The 23668-nt window shown below is 43.6% G+C and overlaps 1 protein-coding gene across 3 annotated transcripts in view; it reads right to left on the minus strand.

The window, feature by feature from the left end:
* Positions 1-295: 295 nt before the first annotated feature.
* Positions 296-23668, minus strand: part of LOC130352835 (piRNA biogenesis protein EXD1-like) — a 71966-nt gene continuing 48593 nt past the window's right edge. The window contains exons 5-12 of one of the 3 annotated variants that reach the window (XM_056555019.1): positions 20389-20489; positions 16027-16040; positions 15041-15127; positions 13259-13363; positions 12426-12506; positions 10601-10744; positions 2177-2359; positions 296-1237 (exon numbers count right to left, since the gene is read on the minus strand). In XM_056555019.1, coding sequence (XP_056410994.1) covers positions 713-1237; positions 2177-2359; positions 10601-10744; positions 12426-12506; positions 13259-13363; positions 15041-15127; positions 16027-16040; positions 20389-20489 — 1240 coding nt within the window. In that variant the 3' untranslated portion in view covers positions 296-712. Of the gene's footprint in view, positions 1238-2176; positions 2360-10600; positions 10745-12425; positions 12507-13258; positions 13364-15040; positions 15128-15978; positions 16041-20388; positions 20490-23668 lie in introns of all 3 variants that reach the window. The other 2 variants (XM_056555018.1, XM_056555021.1) reach the window with 2 other exon arrangements.

Raw genomic sequence — 23668 nt, forward strand, 5'->3', positions numbered from 1 at the left:
AACAGATTTGTGAATTACTTTTATTAAAAAATCTTAATCCTTTCATTACTTTTTAGCAGCTTTATGCTACAGAGGAAATTCTTAACTTTTTGAATTTCTTTTTTGTGTTGTCCACAATGCTCTCTGCTGACACCTCTGTCCGTGATACGGGCATCAGGTGTCAGCAGAGAGCACTGTGGACAACACAAAAAAATAAAAAATAAATAAAGATTTTCATCTGTAGCAAACAGCTGCTTAAAAGTACTGAAAGGATTAAGATTATTTAATAGAAGTAATTTACAAATCTGTTCAACTTTCTGGCACCAGTTCATTTAAAAAAAAAAAGTTTTCCATCGGCGTACCCCTTTAAGCTCTTGGTTCTCTGCTGGTCTTGTTTCTCTGCTGGTCTCCCCTTCTTCTAAATTGTGTGCCATCCAGTCCTAACAGGACCTGCCAGTAGGGGGACTGAAGTAGGCGAGTATGGCATTTCTGTTATTTTTAGACATCCCCCAGCCTGGGAACAAATTGAGCTTTTTCCCCAGGCAACCCTATTAACATGTACGGCCAGAAAAAGTGAGTACTGTCTAGGACCACTGGCTTATCTACAGGACCATTTACCTACTCCACTTAGTCTTGTGGTTAAATCTCTAAACTTTTTTCTTTCTCCACAATAAAAATCTAAAAATATATCCAAAAAGAAAAACAATTGTTCACAGAAAACTATATGTGTAACCTAAGAACTCCATGCATTTTTTGTCTCGGCCATAAACCACATAGCGGACATCCTAATACGAGACCCTGTAGTTGGTGCACGTGGTGAAAATCGCATATGAGAACATGTAGTTGGTGCACATGGTGAAAATCGCACTAGAGGTTGGCTGGTAATTTGGGGCCTTGGAAACTGTGAAGAATTTGGATTTTGCGCAGTCGACCATACAGGATATTCATAAGGGCTCTTTCCAATGACTCTGGTTTCACATGGGACAATTTCAAGTCCTTCTGACTTAAACCCATTGACAGACTTTACCCCTGCTGACCATTTGTCTCTTTCTATGTCTATAGTAGAACACTGGAGATCTTGGGATGCCTGAATTTTTTCATCTAAATCTTGGTCTTTTCCAAAAGAATACAGATTATTTCCTGACTTCGCCAATAAACCGTATTCATCTACATCGTAATACTTCAGAGCCATTTCTTTGCGCCTTCTTTGCAAGTCTTTGAGGAGTCCAAACTGTTGTGGAAGCTTGGTACCAGATACCTGCAATAAAATGTAATGTAATGGGCATTCTAATTTCCAGAAAACATGATATGCATTAAAAAAGTTATTTAAAAATTGAAAAGGATTGGAATTCCTTCATTGAGATTTTCTAAAAGGGGTACTCCGGCCCTGAGACATCTTATCCCTTATCTAAAGGATAGGGGATAAGATGTCTCACCGCGGGGGTCCCGCCGCTGGGGACCCCCGCAATCTTGTATTCGCCACCCGCCTGTTTGAGCTGCACGCCGGGATGCCAGCTCACAAACAGCCGGGTGGCGACCACGGGGCCGGAGTATCATGACGTCACGACTCCGCCCCCATGTGACGTCACCCCCCACCCCCGCTATGCACGTCTATGGGAGGGGGCGTGACAGCAGTAATATACCGTCACGCCCCCTCCCATAGACTTGCATAACGGGGGCGGGGGGTAACGTCACACGGGGCGGAGTCGTGAAGTCATGATACTCCGGCCCCGTGGTCACCACCCGGCTGTTTGTGAGCTGGCACTGCAGCGTGCAGCTCAAACAGGTGGGTGGCGAATACAAGATTGCAGGGGTCGCCAGCGGTGGGACTGCTGCGGTGAGACATCTTATCCCCCTATCTTGGGATAGGGGATAAGATGTCTCAGGGACGGAGTACCCCTTTAAAATGAGGACAAACATTGGCCATCCTATGTGTATCCCCATACAACACTTAATACTACCTGATTTCATTGTAGGACTCACATAGATAACACATGACCATGAAGAAATCTCAAGATTAGAATATCTGAGGAGGACCTACAAAGTGAGAGGCTATGCAAAGCAAGAGACAACTTTTCTAAACATATAAAAGCCAAAATGCCTGGACAACCAGACTTTATACCATCTTCATCACCTCCCATACAGCTGTATAAAGAGACAAGTATGTGATGCTACTATTACTATAATACAATGTTACCTCCAACCAATTTGGGACCTCATGGTAGGCATAGACTTCTAGATAACCTTCCACTATGGATGTAAAGTCCGCCATCATTGCTTTTGCCATAGGTGTATGAAGAGACAAGACATAAGATGCCTCAAGCGCTAAAGCTTTCTGCAGGGGTAACGGCAATGGATGCAATGACCAAAGTAGATTATCCTATGCAAAGAAACAGAACACAAGCGCTGCTTTAGTGCACATTCCAGGTGAAAGATGACAGTCTTCAATTCAGGTACGGTGGGGATCAAAAGTTTGGGCACCCCAGGTAAAAATTTCTATTAATGTGCATAAAGAAGCCAAGGAAAGATGGAAAAATCTCCAAAAGGCATCAAATTACAGATTAGACATTCTTATAATATGTCAACAAAAGTTAGATTTTATTTCCATCATTTATACTTTCAAAATAACAGAAAACAAAAAAATGGCGTCTGCAAAAGTTTGGGCACCCTGCAGAATTTATAGCATGCACTGCCCCCTTTGCAAAGCTGAGACCTGCCAGTGTCATGGATTGTTCTCAGTAATCATCTTCGAAGACCAGGTGATGTCAATCTCAAAGGTTTTAAATGCCCAGACTCATCTGACCTTGCCCCAACAATCAGAACCATGGGTTCTTCTAAGCAGTTGTCTAGAAATCTGAAACTGAAAATAGTTGACGCTCACAAAGCTGGAGAAGGCTATAAGAAGATAGTAAAACGTTTTCAGATGTCAATATCCTCTGTTCGGAATGTAATTAAGAAATGGCAGTCATCAGGAACAGTGGACGTTAAAGCAAGATCTGGAAGACCGAAAAAAATATCAGCCAGAACAGCTCGCAGGATTGTGAGAAAAACAATTCAAAACCCATGTTTGACTGCACAATCCCTCCAGAAAGATCTGGCAGACACTGGAGTTGTGGTACACTATTCCACTATAAAGAGATACTTGTAAAAATATGGTCTTCATGGAATCAATCATGCTTTGGGGTTGTATTGCAGCCAGTGGCACAGGGAACATCTCACGAGTAGAAGGAAAAATGGATTCAATAAAATTTCAAAAAATTTTGGATGCTAACTTGATGCCATATATGAAAAAGCTGAAGTTAAAGAGAGGATGGCTTCTACAAATGGATAATGATCCTAAACACAACTCGAAATCCACGGGGGGATTACATCAAGAGGCGTAAACTGAAGGTTTTGCCATGGCCTTCACAATCTCCTGAACTCAACATAATTGAAAATCTGTGGATAGACCTTAAAAGAGCAGTGCGTGACAGACAGCCCAGAAATCTCAAAGAACTGGAAGACTTTTGTAAGGAAGAATGAGCAAAGATACCTCAAACAAGAATTGAAAGACTCTTGGCTGGCTACAAAAAGCGTTTACAAGCTGTGATACTTGCCAAAGATATTAACTCTGCAGGGTGCCCAAACTTTTGCAGATGCCATTTTTTTGTTTTCTGTTATATTGAAAGTATAAATGATGGAAATAAAATCTAACTTTTGTTGACATATTATAAGAATGTCTAATCTGTAATTTGATGCCTTTTGGGGATTTTTCCATCTTTCTTTGGCTTCTTTATGCACATTAATACAAATTTTTACCTGGGGTGCCCAAACTTTTGATCCCCACTGTAACAATCTGTCACCAGACAGTGTGCAAAACAATGTAGTTAGCAGCGATATATGGATCACACTTAATATAATATGCCTATAGGGGGTAGCAGGGCCTTAGCTTCCAATGATTTTCAGCCTAAAGTGCTGGCTAAACATGCATCACTCCCTATTCAAATTGCACACTGTATACCATGCGCTGCTGTGATATCTCAGTACAGGACATGGTCCTGTACTACCCTTTAGGCCCTGTCAGGTTGAGACCCTCAGTGACCTGGGGGATCCCCTGCAAGGTCTTCCCCCGTTGTTCCATAATGTTGTGTACATCACTTTAATGCCTAGACAGCATCCTTATGTATAGGTAGTATAAAGGACCTGTGTAAGTCTGTCACATGTTATGTTATGCAGTCACATGATTTGTTGTCACATTTTCTCCCAGAGAGCACCAGCTTAACCTATGACCCGCAGCTTGACCAATGGTCTTTAGTCCAGCCCCTACTATATAAAGAGGTGGCCATTACAATTCACTTTCTTCTCTTTGAGATCTGCTACTGAGCACAGCAACCACCAGAGATCTCAGTGCAGGTGATCAGCATCTGGAAGACCCAAAAAGCTACAGTCATTTCAGTAAGTCTCAAGTCTATGTCTGCTGTCATTGAAACTAGTCAAGTCCTGCATATAGTCAAGTCAAGTCCAATCTCGAGTCAAGTTAATTACAAGTATATTAGTCCAGCAAGCTGCGAGGTCCTTTTGGGTCCTGGCCACCTCTCTGGGAAATCTGGCCTTAGCTGTGAAGATAATTCCATCTGTCTTATACTCAGTAAAGCCTCCGTTTGACCATAACTGGTTGGGTACTCTCATTTCACTACTGGCAACTGGGATAGAGGAGGAACCTGGCATGTGGTGTTCCAGAACCCTAAAACCACACTGGTGTCACGAACACTAGGGGTTAATACCATTTTGCCCCCGGGATTAATACCATTCAATCCCACCCCTCACACCGCTACACCCGTCGTCCCACCATACACCCATGGGTCACCACAATCTTGTGGTCACGAACAGGTACAGGTGTGTGCCTTAACTACTCAGCCACCCAGTCAAATCAAGTCAGGCCACCTATTAAAGGGGTTCTCCGGTGCTTACACATCTTATCCCCTATCCAAAGGATAGGGGATAAGATGCCTGATCGCGGGCGTCCCTCCGCTGGGGACGCCTGTGATCTTGCACGCGGCACCCCGTTTGTAATCAGTCCCCAGGAGTGTGTTCGCTACGGGTCTGATTACGGGCGACCACCGGGCCGGCGGTGTGCGACATCACGCCTCCACCCCGTGTGAAGTCATGCTCCGCCCCTCAATGCAAGCCTACGGGAGGGGGCGTGATAGCTGTGGCCCAGTTGTATCTTCTAGACTCAAGTGACATTCTATCTGCATGCAAAGTGGCTCGACAACGAGCAGCTCAAGTGGCTCCAGGTTCAGCAGAAAGTCCCCCTGAACCCTGGTGGGTGCAACTTCAGGTGGGAGACGAAAACACCCTGAAAGATCAAGTCAATGGGGTTATCAATGTTGCGAAAAGGTACCAAGAAGCATTCCGTAAACATCCTACAGACTTTGGACGTACGTCCATGATCCAGCAACGGATTTTAACAGGTGACAAGCCACCTATCAAGGAGAGGCATAGTCCAGTCGCACCAGGCATGTATCAAACTGTGAAGAAGATGTTAGTCGACATGAAGGATCCCAACATCATTCAGGAAAGTCAGAATCCCTGGGCCGCGCCCTTGGTGGTAGTCAAAAAGAAGGATGGGACCATCCGTATCTGTGTTGACTATAGGAAACTGAACAATATCACCCATAAGGACGCTTATCCTCTTCCAAGAATCGAGGAATCACTTACCGCTCTTCGGTCGGCCACCTACTTCTCCACCTTGGACTTAACCAGTGGGTATTGGCAAGTGCCTATGGCTGTGGAAGACTGGGAGAAGACAGCCTTTCTGACCCCCATGAGATTGATCGAGTTCAAGAGTATGCCATTCGAGCTGTGCAATGCCCCTGCGACTTTCCAGAGGCTGATGAAGCGATGCTTGGATCATTTGAATTTCCAGAGTGTTCTGCTGTACCTCGATGATGTCATCGTATACTCTAAGTCCTACCAGGGGCACCTTGGTCATCTGTCGGACGTCTTCCAAGTATTGATCAAACATGGATTAAAAGTCAAGCCGTCCAAGTGCCATCTGCTTAAACCTCAGGTGCACTCCGTAGGTCATGTTGTCAGTGCTAAGGGAGTCCAGCCTAACCCTGACAAGGTGGAAATTGTCAAGAACTGGCCTACCCTGCGCACGGTGAAGGATGTCCGGAGTTTCCTGGGATTTGCCGGCTATTACCGCCGCTTCATTCCTCACTTCGCTCAGGTTGCAGAACCCCTCACTGCCCTTCTGCGGGGTACAGCGAAGGAGAACTACAGTGGAAAGCTACCTGTGGAATGGACCAAGGAGCAAGAGACAGCATTCCAAGCCCTGAAACACCTGTTGATGGAACCACCCATCCTGGCATATCCAGACTACACTCAGCCGTTCCGGTTATACACTGATGCCAGCTTCGAAAGGTTAGGGGCGGTCCTATCCCAAGTCCAGGAAGGACAAGGGCGAGTGATAGCCTATGCCAGTCATAATCTGCGAGGAGCAAAGAAGAATGACGCCAATTATAGCTCCTTTAAGCTGGAATTCCTGGCCCTCATGTGGGCTGTGACTGAGAAGTTTAAAGGGGTACTACCGTGCTGACAACTTATCCCCTATCTACAGGATAGGGGATAAGTTGCCTGATCGCGCACAGCACCCTGCTCTCATCAGGCCCCGGAGCAAGCATCGGGGTGCTGCGTGCGAGATCGCGGGGGTCCCCAGCAGCGGGACCCTGCGCGATCAGGCAACTTATCCCCTATCCTTTAGATAGGGATAACTTGTCAGCACGGTAGTACCCCTTTAAAAATTACTTGGCTGCCACACTGTTCACTGTCTATACAGATAACAATCCACTGGCTCACCTGAACACCGCCAAACTGGGTGCCATTGAACAGTGTTGGGCTTCAAGGTTGGCAAATTATGATTTCACTATCAAGTACAGAAGTGGCAAGTCGAATGTCAACGCCGATGTGCTGTCTCCGATGACCCCCGGCGAAGAACCATCTGTTGAAGACGAGTGGGAAGACGTGGAGATGCCTCCATTCTACCAGAGATTTATGAGTCAGAATGGTGCGACCACCCTCGAAGAGAGTGAATCTAGGGCCAAGAAGGTCCAGGAAGACTTGTACACCTGGAAGACTCTGCAAGACGAAAGTTGAGTTATGGGGGATCTGTTGGACTACCTTCTAATGAAAAAGGTGCCAACCCGTCTACGCCGGGCTCAGAGCGACTATGAACTGAAGCGTCTGTGGCGACAAAGGAAGCGACTGTTCGTTCACAAGGGACTGTTGTACCGAAACTCTTTGGATCCGGTGTCAGGTGAACAACTTCATCAGATCCTGGTTCCCCGAAGAGATGCGGCGATGGTCTTCAATGCCTTCCATGATCAGTCGGGACACTTTGGGGTCCACAAGACCGAAACTGTTGTCTGACGACGGTTCTACTGGATTGGGATGCAAAGCGACATTGAGAAATGGTGCAGTGAGTGTGCAGTCTGCAACGTCACCAAGAATGGCCGCAAGGACGCCAGAGCACCTCTCCATTCCATCCAGAGTGGAAGGCCTAACCTGTTGGTCGCGTTAGACCATGTCAGGTTGTCTCCCACCCGGTCCAGGTATTCCTATGCTCTCACCATGGTGGATCATTACTCCAAGTGGGTTGTAGTCGTACCAGTCAAAGATCTCACAGCCAAAACCACAGCCATGATGTTCTACTCCCATTGGGTACAAATCCTCAGATGTTCAGAGTCTGTCCTCACTGACCGAGGAACGGTCTTTGAGGCCTAACTCTTCCAAGAGTTATGTCAATTTCATGCCTGCAAGAGACTCAGGACGACTGCTTATCACCTTCAAGGGAACGGGCTCTAAGATTTATAACAATACCGTGCACTGTTCCACTGGATACACTCTGTTCTATTTGATGATAGGACATTTGCACTGCAAGCTCCATTCAATAATTCTCCACAAGCTTCCATGGAATGGATCTCCGACCACCAGAAAAGGATCCAGGAAGCAAAAGAAATTGTCAATAGAAAGATGGGTGAGGCTCAACAGAGGAAGCAGCAAGACTACAACCGTCATGCCTCCGCCAAACCTCTCCAGATAGATGACAAGGTCTGGCTGTGGAAATTCCCTAGAACCCACAAACTGGACTCCATCTGGGAAACGGAGCCCTATACGGTGACCACAGTACCATATCCCAGCTCGGATGTCTATGCAATCCAGAAGTCAAGGTACGAACCGCAAGTAGTTCACCGCAATCAAATCAAGATGTGTCACAAGGAGGATTTGCCTGTGCTTCTGATACCTCCCTCACCACCAGTCACAGTCAAACCTGCGTGGGAGATATGTGCCCGGAGATGGAATTCACCCGTCCATGGATGTTCCCATGTTCCCTCCTGGCCGAGCTGCAATCTTTGGGTTCATCCCAGCCTGTGGGCCTGTGCAACCAACTCTAGTTACTACACCGGCTCATGTTCTGTCACCGTTCTGTCACCGTTGACACAGTAATATACTCCAGTCTCCAGTTCATCTGCCTCACCCATGTCAAAACCCCCAATTACAAGTTCCAGTCCTGTCAGTCAAGAGTCACAACCTACTTCGGCTGCTGAAAGGGGAGAACCAGTCACAAGTCCAGCTGAGTCAAGAGCTCATGAACAGGTTGCTGTTCCCCAGTCTCAAGGTATGATGCTGCGTAGGTCCCAACGGTCCACGCAAGGGCAGATACCCGCTAGATACAAAGACTAAAACACAATATATGTACACATAGCTTTGTACACACAAGTCAAGTATATGTATAAATACAAGTTATATAACATGATTAATCCTGTTCAACCACAAGTCAGAGCATGTATGGACTATTATACAGAGACTCTAATGTTATCCATTATTTCACCAGCCTGAAATGGACGTTTGTGCAAAAATGCCCTGTGCATCTGGTCCCACGGCCACTTCGTTCCTCAACCCTGACAGAACCTACGTCGAAGACGACTTGTAAAAAGTAGGGGGGTTTGTGATGTCCCAGTACAGGACCTGGTCCTGTAATACCCTTTAGGCCCTGTCAGGTTGAGACCCTCAGTGACCTGGGGGCTCCCCTGCAAGGTCTCCCCCTGTTGTTCCATAATGTTGTGTATATCACTTTAATGCCAAGACAGCATCCTTATGTATAGGTAGTACAAAGGACCTGTGGGAGGTATCAAGGACCTGTGTAAGTCTGTCACATGTTATGTTATGCAGTCACATGATTTGTTCTCACATGTTCTCCCAGAGAGCACCAGCTTAACCTATGACCCGCAGCTTGACCAATGGGCTTTAGTCCAGCCCCCACTATATAAAGGGGCGGCCATTACAATTCACTCTCTTCTCTTTGAGATCTGCTACTGAGCACAGCAACCACCAGAGATCTCAGTGCAGGTGATCAGCATCTGGAAGACCCCAAAAGCTACAGTCATTCCAGTAAGTCTCAAGTCTATGTCTGCTGTCACTGAAACTAGTAGAGTCCTGCATATAATCAAGTCATAGTCAAGTTAATTACAAGTATATTGGTCCAGCAAGCTGCGAGGTCCTTCTGGGTCCTGGCCACCTCTCTGGAAAATCTGGCCTTAGCTGTGAAGATAATTCCATCTATATTATACTCAGTAAAGCCTCCGTTTGACCATAACTGGTTGTGGACTCTCATTTTACTACTAGCAACTCGGATAGCGGGGGAACCGGGCGTGTGGTGTTCCGGAACCCTAAAACCACTGGCGTCACGAACACTAGGGGTTAATACCATCTTACCCCCGGGATTAATACCATCCAATCCACCACTCACACTGCTACACCCGTGGTCCCGCCATACACCCGTGGGTCACCATACTGCAAAACTCACCCATAGTAGGGTCCTGTCACCACCATCCCAACGTACGTTTTGTCTACTTGATCGGCTTTCTCAAGGGACGCGTCTGACAATGAGTCTGACAATGACTTACTCTCGCCTTCCCTTCATTCCAAAAACAGTAATGTTTATGGTAGAATCAGTAGAGATAGTTGTCAGTCAAAGGGTCCTTAGAACTTATGTGTATGCAGGAGCGTAGCTATAGGGGGTGCAGAGGTAGCAGTTGCACCGGGACACTGGTGCCTAAGGGAGCCCCAAAAAACATCTGCCCCATAAGAGACCAGTATTATAATTAGCACATAGGGCCATGTTGCAGATTTTGCATTGAGACCCAGAAGTTACAAGTTACGCCTATGTGCAGGAGTGTTGCTAGGATCTAAAAAGACCCTGTCCATTTTAGGAACTGTCCAGAGCTGAAGAAAATCCCCATAGCAAACATATGCTGCTCTGCACAGCTCCTAAAATGGACAGAGATGTCAGCAGAGAGCACTGTGGTAAAGATGTCAGCAGAGAGCTCTGTGTTCCAAAAAGAAAACCATTTCCTCTGTAGAATACAGACCCTAAAAAGAACTGGAAAGATTAAGATTTTTTTAATAAAAGTAATTTCAAATCTGTTTAACTTTCTGGCACCAGTTGATTAAAAAAAAAAAAAAAGTTTTCCACGGGAGTACCCCTTTAAGGAGTCATAACTGTTCAATAACAAAAATTTCAGAATGCTCCAAAGCCTATACAACTACACAGAGGTAATATAAAGAGTATTTTTACCTTTACTATATCATGTGTCTTTGACAGGAACAAAATCTTACAAGGATCCATATTTAGATGTTTAGTCAAACAGTCCTCCAAGGAATTAGCCCGTTTTGGGAGAAAACCCCCAGTGGCTGTGTGGAACAGGTAGACGTCAGCCACCTAAGAAACACATACAATAGTAATTCACAATATCACTATGTAGTGACTTTATGTCAGGCTTATTGGGGTTGATGCAAAAAATGATTTAAAACAATGAGATTTGTCATAAAAGTCTGATTTTAGGTCTCTGGCTGCTTAGATGACCACAGAGATCGAAAGAACCAACAAAGGAAAGTGAACGGGCATGTGTCGATACTATCTACTGAACCACATGAATTAGCACTCATACTATGTTCACATGATGTATCTCCTAGGCAGAAAACTGGGGCCTAGAATGTATAACAGAAATGTAATAAAGGTATACAGAAGACAGACCTGAGGATAGGCCTCACTGTTATTCTATATGGTAATACACAGGAAGTGATCAGGCATGGCTTGATAGTATCTACTGAAACATATGAACATAGGAACATGATGTATTCCAAGGCTTGGATTTTAACCACTAATGTGCTGTAGGTATGCAGCAGATAGACATTAGAATTAGCCATGATGACCCATTCTCATATAAGTGTTGTAGACTGCCATCCAATCTCACGCAGCTTTTGGAGCAGAATGCACCAAAATCGACATTTTTTTTTGTGTTGAACATAACCATAAGCTCCTGTAACTCCAAATCACTTCAGACTAAAGTGACTGCACAGAGGTGGTCACTTTCTGTTAATGGTCAGCATGGGTGCTACAGATGTTGGAGAGTAAATACTAGCTGCCAGAGTCATCTGTGTGCTGCACATGTACCTGTACAGGGCATCAAACGGCAAGAGTGCCCCATTTGGTAGACTAGTTAGACTAGGTGACAGAAATTAAAGGGGTACTCTGATGGAAAACATTTCTTTTTTTTAATCAACTGGTGCCAGAAAGTTAAACAGATTTGTAAATTACTTCTATTAAAAAAATCTTTACCCTCTTGTTGTCCACTGGGCCTACCCTGGCCACCGGACTTTATTCTCAGGATTTGCCTATATTGATGAATATTCATTGTTTGTATTGTTATTTTTTTGATATTTAATAATATACTCTTGAATTTGAAAAAAAATAAAATAAATCTTTACCCTTCCAGTACTTTTTAGCAGCTATATGCTTCAAAGGAAATTCTTTTTTTTAAATACATTTTTTGTCTTCTCCACAGTGCTCTCTGCTGACCCCTGATGCCCGTATCAGGAACTGTCCAGAGCAGGAGAAAATCCCCATAGCAAACCTATGCTGCTGTGGACAGTTCCTGACACGGACAGAGGTGTCAGCAGAGAGCACTGTGGACAAGACAAAAAGAAATTAAAAAAGAAAATAATTTCCTCTGTAGCATACAGCTGCTTAAAAGTACTGGAAGGGTAAAGATTTTTTTAGTAGAATTAATTTACAAATATGTTTAACTTTCTGGCACCAGTTGATTTAAAAAATTTTTTTTTCCACCGGAGTACCCCTTTAAGGGTGTAGATGGAATATGTGCGTCACTGGTCTAGCTGGAAGGTGGCACATATGTCTAGAGCGTGAGTAGCGTGTGTGCAGCGTGCATCTAGTGCTTGATATCAGCAGAACTGGCACAGCTTGTCAGGGGTGTGTACCCAGCGTATGGGGGAGACATGTGTGCAGCATCTGGGTGGTGCATGGACAGCATATGTACAGTGTGGCACAAGTGCATTGTTTTTTGGCTATATGAAATCTTTCCAATAATGGAAGCACTTACTTGAGTATCAAATACATTGTTGAGCACAATACCATACTGGTGAAAGAGACAGTCTGACAGTCTGCGGCAGTCATGAACGACCTATCAGAAGACAAAGAAAGATCCAAAGAACAATATGGTTATGTCACATGATCAGTTGATGCAAAACAACATATTTCTAGGGTTGGTTTAAAACCCCTTAAAGGGATACTCCGGCGAAAACCTTTTTTCTTTTAAATCAACTGGTGGCAGAAAGTTAAACATATTTGTAAATTACTTCCATTAAAAAAAATCTTAATCCTTCCAGTACTTATTAGCTGCTAAATGCTACAGAGGAAATTCCTTTCTTTTTGGAACACTGATGACATCACGAGCACAGTGCTCTCTGCTGACATCTCTGTCCATTTTAGCAACCATGCATAGCAGATGTATGCTAAGGGCAGCATGGTGGCTCAGTGGTTAGCACTGCTGCCTTGCATTGCTGGGGACTTGGGTTCAAATCCCACTAAGGACTACAATAAATAAAGCATTATCATTATTATAATAACGTCAGCAGAGAGAACTGTGCTCATGATGTCATCAGAGAGCATTCCAAAAATAAAAGAATTTCCTCTGTAGTATTCAGCAGCTAATAAGTACAGGAAGGATTAAGATTTTTAATAGAAGTAATTTACAAATATGTTTAACCTTCTGCCACCAGTTGATTTAAAAGAAGAAAGGTTTTCACCGGAGTACCCCTTTAAATCTTAGAAAACCCCTTATACCGAGCTTAGATATACTGGTGAGCATGAGGACTAAAAATGATTGAAAAAATATATCTGAATAAAAGAAAATATGGCCATCATGCTACTTGCCTTCACAATGGATTTGTCCTCCAGTACAGCTTTCAGTCCACATTTAAAGATGTTTGGTCCGAGTAGTGCTATGTCAAATAAGTAAACGTGGATTTTGGTTGACACCTACAAGAGGAGTTGGACAAGAAAGAGTGGCAGGGTAACACATTGCGTAATACATCTGTAAGGCAATAACTTGTTCAGGAGACCAGTGTTTCCCAATCAGTGTGCTTCCAGCTATTGCAAATCTACAACACCCAGCATGCCCGGACAGCCTCTGGCTGTCCGGACATGCTGGGAGTTGTAGTTTTGCAACAGCTGGAGGCACACTGGTTGGAAAATACTCCACTAGACCAAGAGTGTATAACCTCTACTTTTAGCATAGACCACTAAGGAATATGGTATTAACGCCTCTTCTATTCTAGACCACCGTGCATTAACCCCTCTTTTCTGCATCCTGAACAAGCAGGAAATAAACTATAAAGCTCTGCTTCTACCTTAGACTTCAAAACCAGGGGCTATCACTAACCTAGAACACTAAAGCTACAGAACTTCCAAAGAATACAATAGAGCAAGAGCTGCTGTAAGTAAAGGATCGCAAGACCCCAAGAAGTAAATGCTTACAGCCTTTATCACCAATCCACAGGACAGGTAATAAATGTGCGACTGCAGGGGGTCCGACTGCCATCACCCCCACCAATCAACAGAACAGCAATGCCCAAATGCAGATCCGATTGTTGGACGCATATAGGGATAATAAATGCCCTAAATGGCCCACTAATAGCAGATATAGGAAATCACACTCATCTGTCCCTTCAAAACCATAGCAGTGAATGAAGTAACATCTACACATGCGCACTACCACTTTATTCACAAGGGGAACACCTTTCTTTAAAGGGGTATTCCGCCCTAAGACATCTTATCCAAAGGATAGGGGATACGATGTCTGATCCAGTGGCGGGACCCCCGCGATCTCCGTGCAGCACCCGGAATTCTGTGGCACGCTGGGTTTCCGAGACGGAGATGTGACACCACGCCCCCTTGTGATGTCACACCACAGCCCCTCCATTCATGTCTATGGCTATTTTAATTTCCCGCATTGAAAGCTGTTTTTGGGGCTCATTTTTGTCATTACTATATGTAATTTGAAAGAAAGAGAATATGCAGTGCCATCTCGTGGAACTTCTTTATTCAGTTGCCATGGGAAACAACAAGGACTCAAGTAACGTGACGCGTTTCAGCCCACAGGGCCTTAGTATGATTTAGCAGAAGTTCCTTTTCCACGAGTTGGCGCTGGACATTCTCTTTCTTTCATATGCTGTGTGGACGAGTCCTAGTCCAGTCCGAGTACCTGTGCAGGGGTGAGCTGGATACTACTGATTCTATTTTCTACTATATGTAATTTGGTATTTTTGTATCAGATTTGATGTGACAAAAATACTGGGGATTTTTTGCTAAAGGTTCCCCCCTGCCAATATGGAGATTAGTTCTGTAATATGCCATTCAATGGCTCAGTTTTTTTTACTGGATTTGTACAGAGCGGATGAACACAAAGGCATGTGGAGATATGACGCAAAAGAATATGGGTGCCATACAACTGCTCCATAGGACTCAGACGCTGTACCAAACAAAAATATGGCTGACCGCTTCCTATTGTAAAAGACTGTGGTTTGGCTAGTAGGGGGTAGTTTTTTTCATACTTTTTTTTCCCCCATGGAGCACTGCCTGAAAATAAGTCTCTCCAATGAGAATCCCCCCCCCCCCCCCCCCCTGGCTTATATAATCCTGAATAACTGGAATTACCTGAAGTGAATATAAGCTCCCATGACGACACAGGTTGGATCCAGTAGAAGCCACGCCAATGACAGACTGGCACTGAATATGCTTAATCTAACAGGAAAAATGGAGAAGGGTTTTCAAGTGTTTATAGCATTGCACATTAAATAATCACACAACCCTCCCAACCTCAAAATTATACAAAACTTTCCACAAGAAAAATAATTTCAGAATTGGTAAAAGCTGCAAAATATTAAATCAAGTTCTTCCATAAACTATGGAAAAATTACTTAAAATAAATCCACAAATAGACAGAGAATCCCTATGCATACTTGGGTTAGGGAATAATGTATTAAACAGGCGGCGCTGAAATATTAGTTTTATATCCCATATTAAAAACAGCCTTAAGGAAAATAAACGCAGGCGTTCTGTTGCGGCCAAAACTTTATTATGCTTTCAGAAAATGTTTTGTCGCAAACAAACGTGGATGATTTGGCCCAGTAATTTTTCAAAAAAAGAAAAAAGCTGGCGCCAAAGGCTGGTTTCGGAAACTGACAAAAGACATCAAGTCGAGTTTAGCCCGCGGACGGATGCTGAGACCGCCGTGTCATCGGCGGATATCCAAAGACCACCGCTGAGATCCTCTCGTTCTTGGTGTAAATCTGTTTATTGACAACCAACACGTTCAACAAAGGGAAGTATTGAGCGAGTTTATGTAACCTTCCGGAATAGCTTTACACTTGCCTGGTGGGCTCCAGGAGAAAATTAGTGAGGTTACTCACCTTGTTCTTATGATGGGTGTGCCACCTGGAAATTATTTTTATGCTGGGATAAGAACAAGTAGCTGTTACAGATGGCAGATTCTAATATTATTATAGGTAGCTCCAAACCAAATGTGACTGGGCGGAATAGCTTGTGCTCAGCAGTTTCCTATATCTGGGCTACAATGTCATGCGGTTACTTACAGCACTGCCAGACTTTGTCCCAAGCTGGTCCATTACTGTAAAACTAACCTCCAGTTTACTGACTGCAACAGAGAGAAAACATAAAAAATGTACCAAAAATCCCAAGCTCAGTGAAAACAACATATAATGCACAAAATACAGCAACAACAGATGTGACAAATGCATTAAAAATCTACAAAGTCTGTTGCTTCAGGGGTGACAATGAATTTGGGTATTTATAGTCCCCCTACCTAAAAATATAATACAAGGGATATAATCTAATACAAGGGACATAGTCTACATAATTTAAAGAGTTTATCATGTAATTATGTTTACATTTTTTTGTATTCTGCCCGGGCTGCTCAAACTCTAAGTTACCTTCTAATGCTGCCTCGGTGCCGCTGGAATCTCTGTTTCCTGTCCTCCAGCCCAGTCTTCTTCCGGCTTCTGGTGCCCGACCTGAGCTATTTGCCGGCTGCACTAATGTCCTGCCTCAGCCAATGATAGGCTAAGCTGCAGTATGATGTTACAGGCCCGGCACCAGGAAGAAGACCGTGTCCGGACCCGTTACATGATACTGCTGTTCAGCGTATCACCAGCAAAGCATAGCACGACAGAGGAAGAAGACTAAGGCTAGAGGACGGGAGACTGATTCCAGTGGCATCGGGGGAGTGGCAAAAGGTGAGTTAAACGTTGATATTTTTACCTCAAAGTTTAACTTATATAAAAATGTAAACAAATCCCTGGATAACCCCTTTAATAAGATTTATAAGGATGGAGTATGCATAAGCAAGTGGTCTTACAATTTAAACATCCAAAAAAATTTGACCTTGACAAATTTGCAGTGCAAGTCTATAGGGTGATCCAGGTCTCGTAGATACGCACCTCTCTTCCAACTGGTTCTTGCCATTGCTTGGGATCTAAACTGAGGTGCGGAGGGCTGCAGTACCAGGCACATCTACAACCTAATGCAGTGTTTCCCAAAAAGGGTGAGCATGCACGATCAGCCAAAGCCTGTCCGGGCATACTGGGAATTACAGTTTTGGAACAGCAGGAAATGCCCTGGTTGGGAAACACTGTCTTAATGTATGAAGCTGTGCCTGACCTGGCTATTTCTTGATTTTGATGACAAGTTTGTTGGTGTGCTTAGAATCATCACTCCGTCACATGATCGAATTTCAGCCATGCTTAAAGCGTACCTACACCCACAGATCACAACTCGGAAGTTGCGATCGGATCAGTGGGCGTACTGTTGCTGAGGCCATCACCAATCACTTGAAAGAAGGGACAGAAGTACTCAGCTGAGTGCTGCATCCCTTCTTTTTTTTCTGCTCATGAAAGCAGTCTATGGATTTGCAGAACATCTCATAGACATTGTCTTAGATGGTTTTGATGAATGAGGTCCTTGGTATTTTCTTTCAGAAGTTTAAAAGCCATGGACACATTTGCATTAAATAGTTTTTTTTTACTGTTCATTTGTTTTCTAAACAGAAATTTTTATAAAGTCTTTTCTGAAAATTTCCTTTCAGTTTACTGCCATAGAGTCTTTGTACCTCCTTTACATAGCTGGCTATCCAGCTGAATCTGATATAGATATATAGATCATAAAGAATGCTGCACGTGATTGTGTCTGCTCTCTCTGATCTCTCCCCCATCTTCTCTCAGTTTTACCATCAGGATGGAGAAAGATATAGAGGAACATTAATGTTATCATTTCAGAGAAAATATGCATGACTAGTAGTATTCTATTGGTTGTAGTAAGTCACCTATGACTTTTTTTTCTTCTCATAGAGAACAGATAGGATTATCATTGCAGTAATGTTGTGACAAGCCACACCATGTAACATTGGAGTTCTCCCCTAAAGGGATATTCCAGGATGTTATTTTTTTCAGCCTCTGAGCCCATGATATCAACTTATAATAAAGTGTAAATTGCTCTTATTACCTCTGTTCACTGCTTTTTCCCGTTTTCATACAGGACCCACACCCAGAAGTGCTTTAGTGGAAGACTTTTTTTCTGTTGTCTCTGACCTTTCCCAGAATTCCATGCGGCCAGAGACAATATGCCAAAAGTCACATGTCTCCAGAGGGGCATGGCTATGCTGCTGTGGTTAAGTGGAAGGATTTACTGAAGTAATGCTATCCACCCACCAACTGCAGCACAGCCACATCCCCTGGAGACCATGTGACCATATGACATTGTCTTCTGCTGCATTGAACACTGGGAAAGGTCAGAGACAACTGTAAAATAAAAAGACTTGCACTACAGCACTTCCGGGTGTTGGTCCTTTGCATGAAAACAGGACAAAGAGGCAAACTGAGGTAATAGAAACATATCATACTGTATTAAAACTTAGTATGATGGGCTCAAATTATGAAAACAATCCTGGAATATTCCTTTAAGACAATGCAGAATGTTGAATGTTTGTGTCATGTACCGGCTTCTCATAGGCTTCACCAAGAATTAAACTAGGAATCAGATTTGATTGGAGTATTCCTTTTATCATTCAGGAAAAACTGCAGTGTCCGTTTACCGCCAGGGGCCGATCCCCTACACACCAGTGCTAAACAGACCCGCCGGTCCCGCCCCGGCTCCAACAGCACAGTAGAAGTATAGAAGTTGTCCGGCACCAGGTATGTTTAAGATCCCTTCTTTATTCATGCCATAGCAAGGAAACATACATACAGGATGGAATAGAATAATCTGACGCGTTTCGCTCTCCCTTGAGCTTAAATGTAGACTAAATTCTTTAGCCAAACATGCAGTTAAAATAGTCACTAACTGATCACATGATAAAATACCTGACATAGGTAGTAGTTACATAAAAAACCCGGCATGGATATCATCTGTATTACAGCATGGATTAGAACTTACCAAATTGCGTTTTTTTCTCTCTTTGTCATTCCGTGCGTTACCTGAGTAGTGTGAATGGGGTGTAAGTTATGTGCATATTACGATTATAATGGAATTAGCATGTAATAGATATAGTGCCAACAGTAATCAATGTTAATATTAGTCAATCTGAAATTAGCTGTATTATGTATTGTATAGCTACGTGCATAGATCATCTGTTTTAAACTATGCAATTGTAAATGTGATTCCACATGTCACGTAAATTGCCTCGTTGCAATATTGTAGATAAAAATATATATATTTTTTATCTACTATATTGCAACGAGGCAATTTACGTGACATGTGGAATCACATTTACAATTGCATAGTTTGCAACAGATGATCTATGCACGTAGCTATTGTTACGTACCAGCAGGACAGGTAGTGGATCCTCTGGACCGGAGAGGCGATAGCACAGGTTGTACTGGAGGACCGGCTCTAAGCAGTTACTGGTCTTCACCAGAGCCCTCCGCAAAGCGGGATGGATTTGCGGCGGCAGTAACTACCAGGTCGTATCCCCCAGTAACAACTCGACCTCTCTGGCAGCTGATAGCGTGGCACACAGGGAGCAGGCAAGAGCGTAGTCGGACATAGCAGAGGTCAGGGCAGGCGGCAAGGGTTCACAGGCGAGTATACGGTAGCAACGGGTTCGGCAACGGGCAAGGCAACTATAACAGTAGGGAACGCTTTCTCTGAGGCACAAGGCACAAAGATCCGGCAAGGGCAGGAAGGGGCAGGTGCCTTTTATTGGGAAGGACAGTGGGAGGTGAGGAACCAGCGCACCGGTAATTACCGGTGCGCTGACCCTTTAAATTTACTGAAGTCGGCGCACGCGCGCCCTAGAGAGCAGGGCCGCGTGCGCCGGGATGCAGAGGAGCCGAGAGCCGTGCGGGAAGAAGGTAGGCCGAACAGGGACGCGGCGCGTGAGCGGGGACCAGCCGCCACGCCAGCCGCGTCTCTGCCACTGTGGGGTCAGTGCTCCCGGACGCACTGACCGGGAGACGCCGGAACCCAGGAGCGGAGGGCAGAGGCAGACCGGACCGCTCGCTGTGACAGCTATACAATACATAATACAGCTAATTTCAGATTGACTAATATTAACATTGATTACTGTTGGCACTATATCTATTACATGCTAATTCCATTATAATCGTAATATGCACATAACTTACACCCCATTCACACTACTCAGGTAACGCACGGAATGACAAAGAGAGAAAAAAACGCAATTTGGTAAATTCTAATCCATGCTGTAATACTAACAGATGATATCCATGCCGGGATTTTTATGTAACTACTACCTATGTCAGGTATTTTATCATGTGATCAGTTAGTGACTATTTTAACTGCATGTTTGGCTAAAGAATTTAGTCTACGTTTAAGTTCAAGGGAGAGCGAAACGCATCAGATTATTCTATTCCATCCTGTATGTGTGTTTCCTTGCTATGGCATGAATAAAGAAGCGATCTTAAACATACCTGGTGCCGGACAACTTCTATACTTATTCCTTTTATTACACTTATATACTTTATAAATACCTGCAGTCGCTATAGCTTCCATAATATTAGAGGGAGACACTGCCTCTCTTCCTTCTACAGCTGGGGCCTCTTTAACCTTCTGCAATGAAGCCTCATTGTCCCTAGAAAAAAAAATGATATCAGAACCCTTGTGCCTTTAGAACAAAAATGTATTAGAACTCCCACCAATTTGATAATAATGGGCAATGCTAAGAATTGCCAAAAACCCCTTTAAAGACATATCAGAAGATTTAATAGCTTGTGGCTGTTAAATATAACCGGAACACTAAAATATAACTGGTCTGACCATGGAGAGAGTGGGCTCTTTGTATAAAAAAAACATACATTTATTGTAATCTTCTTGACATCATGGCAGACAGTACATAAAACAAGAAATCTTCATGTAAAGGTAGTCCTTGGCATAAGAAAATAATGTAGGAGGGTTATGTAGGAATGTCCATAAATCTTGTCTCTTCCTCAGTAGTTTATCCAGTGTGGTGGATCCATCTTGAAATGTCCATCAAAATGGCCGACTCTGTTAGCTTCCTCCAGCTGTCATCCTCCTTGTGCTGAAGGGCTGTACAGGACTTCCTGGAGACCCTCGTCTGTTCCTCCGTTATCCACCTGGCTTTCTCTAGAGCAACTTATGCTCAAATGATGGGTGTGTCCATCATGACTGAAGGTGTGTCCTTTATAATTGTGGGCGTGTTTATCCTAATTGATCATGTGTCTACTATCCATAAATATACAAATATGGTTTATTAAAAGTATATATCTCCTTCTAGTGGGTTGGCTGAATAAATATTTAACTTGTGGGTGTATACATTATGTCATGGCTATATTGTTATCTGATTGGATACTAATAGCTCTACAAATATGGTACTTCTCTGAAGTCTCAACGTGACTATTCTCCTGCTACATATATACAGTCATGGCCGTAAATGTTTGCACCCCTGACATTTTTCAAGACAATTAAGTATTTCTCACAGAAAAAGGATTGCAGTAACACATGTTTTGCTAAACGCATGTTTATTCCCTTTGTGTGTATTGGAACTAAACCAAAAAAAGGAGGAAAAAAGCAAATTGGACATAATGTCACACCAAACTCCAAAAATGGTCTGGACAAAATGATTGGCAACCTTTCAAAATTGTGGAAAAATAAGATTGTTTCAAGCATATGATGCTCCTTTAAAGGGGTACTCCTCTGGAAAACATTATTTTTTAAATCAACTGGTGTCAGAAAGTTAAACAGATTTGTAAATTACAAATCTGTCCAGAGCAGGATAGGTTTGCTATGGGGATTTGCTCCTACTCTGGACAGTTCCTAATATGGACAGAGGTGTCAGCAGAGAGCACTGTGGTCAGACAGAAAGGAAATGCAAAAAGAAAAGAACTTTCTGTGCAAGATACAGAAGCTGATAAGTACGGGAATGATCAAGATTTTTAAATAGAAGTAATTTACAAATCTGTTTAACTTTCTGATACCAGTTGATTAGAAAATATTTTTTTTCCAGAGGAGTACTCCTTTAAACTCACCTGGGGCAAGTAATAGGTGTGGGCAATATAAAAATCACACCTGAATGCAGATAAAAAGGAGAGAAGTTCACATAATCTTCGCATTGTGTGTCTGTGTGTGACACACTAAGCATGGACAACAGAAAGAGAAGAGAACTGTCTGAGGACTTGAGAACCAAAATTGTGGAAAAATATCAACAATCTCAAGGTTACAAGTCCATCTCCAGAGATCTAGATTTGCCTTTGTCCACAGTGCGCAACATTATCAAGTTTGCAACCCATGGCACTGTAGCTAATCTCCCTGGGCGTGGACGGAAGAGAAAAATTGATGAAAGGTGTCAATGCAGGATAGTCCGGATGGTGGATAAGCAGCCCCAAACAAGTTCCAAAGATATTCAAGCTATCCTGCAGGCTCAGGGAGCATCAGTGTCAGCGCAAACTATCCGTTGAAATCTAAATGAAATGAAACGATATGGCAGGAGACCCAGGAGGACCCCACTGCTGACACAGACATAAAAAGCAAGATTACATTTTGACAAAATGAACTTGAGTAAGCCAAAATTCTTCTGGGAAAACTTCTTGTGGACAGATGAGACCAAGATACAGCTTTTTGGTAAAGCACATCATTCTACTGTTTACCGACAACGGAATGAGGCCTACAAAGAAAAAAACACAGTACCTACAGTGAAATATGGTGGAGGATCAATGATGTGTTTGGGGTTGTTTTGCTGCCTCTGGCACTGGGTGCCTTGAATGTGTGCAAGGCATCATAAAATCCGAAGATTACCTTTCTCTTACCTGTTCTGTTTTTCCACACTATCCCTGTCTCTCTTCCTTACTCCTTCTCCCCTTGTGTATTTGTGGGTATGTGAGTTTGATGTTTATTCTTTTTTTTAATATAGTTTTCTTTTTTCTTTTTTCGCTGCATTTTTGCTACTTAGACTTATGCATCTAGCGAATCTTTCTCACATATGCTCTCTTTATCTTGTGGTTCTCCGAGCTGGATCTAATTGCTCTATGTTTAGTATTTGATTATTATGTTCTGTTTATTGTTTTGATGCACTTGCTTATCCAATGCATTTGTACAATGATTTGATTCCCAGCCCCTTGTACTTTTGGCCTCCCAAGGCCGACGGGCTTGAATGCAGTCTGTTATTCTTATGCTAATAAAACCCTTTTGAATTTGAAAAAAAAAATCCGAAGATTACCAATGGATTTTGGGTCGCACTGTACAGCCCAGTGTCAGAAAGCTGGGTTTGCATCCAAGATCTTGGATCTTCAAGCAGGATAATGACCCCAAACATACGTCAAAATGCACCCAGAAATGGATGGCAACAAAGCCCTGGAGAGTTCTGAAGTGGCCGCCAAGGTTTCCCGATCTGACCCCCTTAGACTTTTATCTTTGGGGTCATCTGAAGTCAATTGTCTATGCTGTGAAGATACGAGATGTGCTGTACCTGAAACCGTCACGCCCCCTCCCATAGACTTGCATTGAGGAGGCGGGGCGTGACGTCACACGGGGGCAGAGTCGTGATGTCACGATCTTCCGTCCCCGTGGTCGGGAGGAATTAGCCAGAGAACCTCCAGCTCTTCCGGAAGCAGTTACAGGTGGGTGCTGCTTGCTATATTGCAGGGGTCCCCAGCGTCGGGACCCCAGCGATCTGACCTCTGATGTCTAGGGGCGGAGTACCCCTTTAAAATTAACTACCCAGACAGATGTTACGATTCGGCAGGCTGGATGTGGATCCTCTGTGTCAGCGAGGGATTGGCGTGGACCGTGTCGGTG

Source organism: Hyla sarda, chromosome 1, assembly GCF_029499605.1.
Source record: "Hyla sarda isolate aHylSar1 chromosome 1, aHylSar1.hap1, whole genome shotgun sequence".
NCBI lineage: Eukaryota > Metazoa > Chordata > Amphibia > Anura > Hylidae > Hyla > Hyla sarda.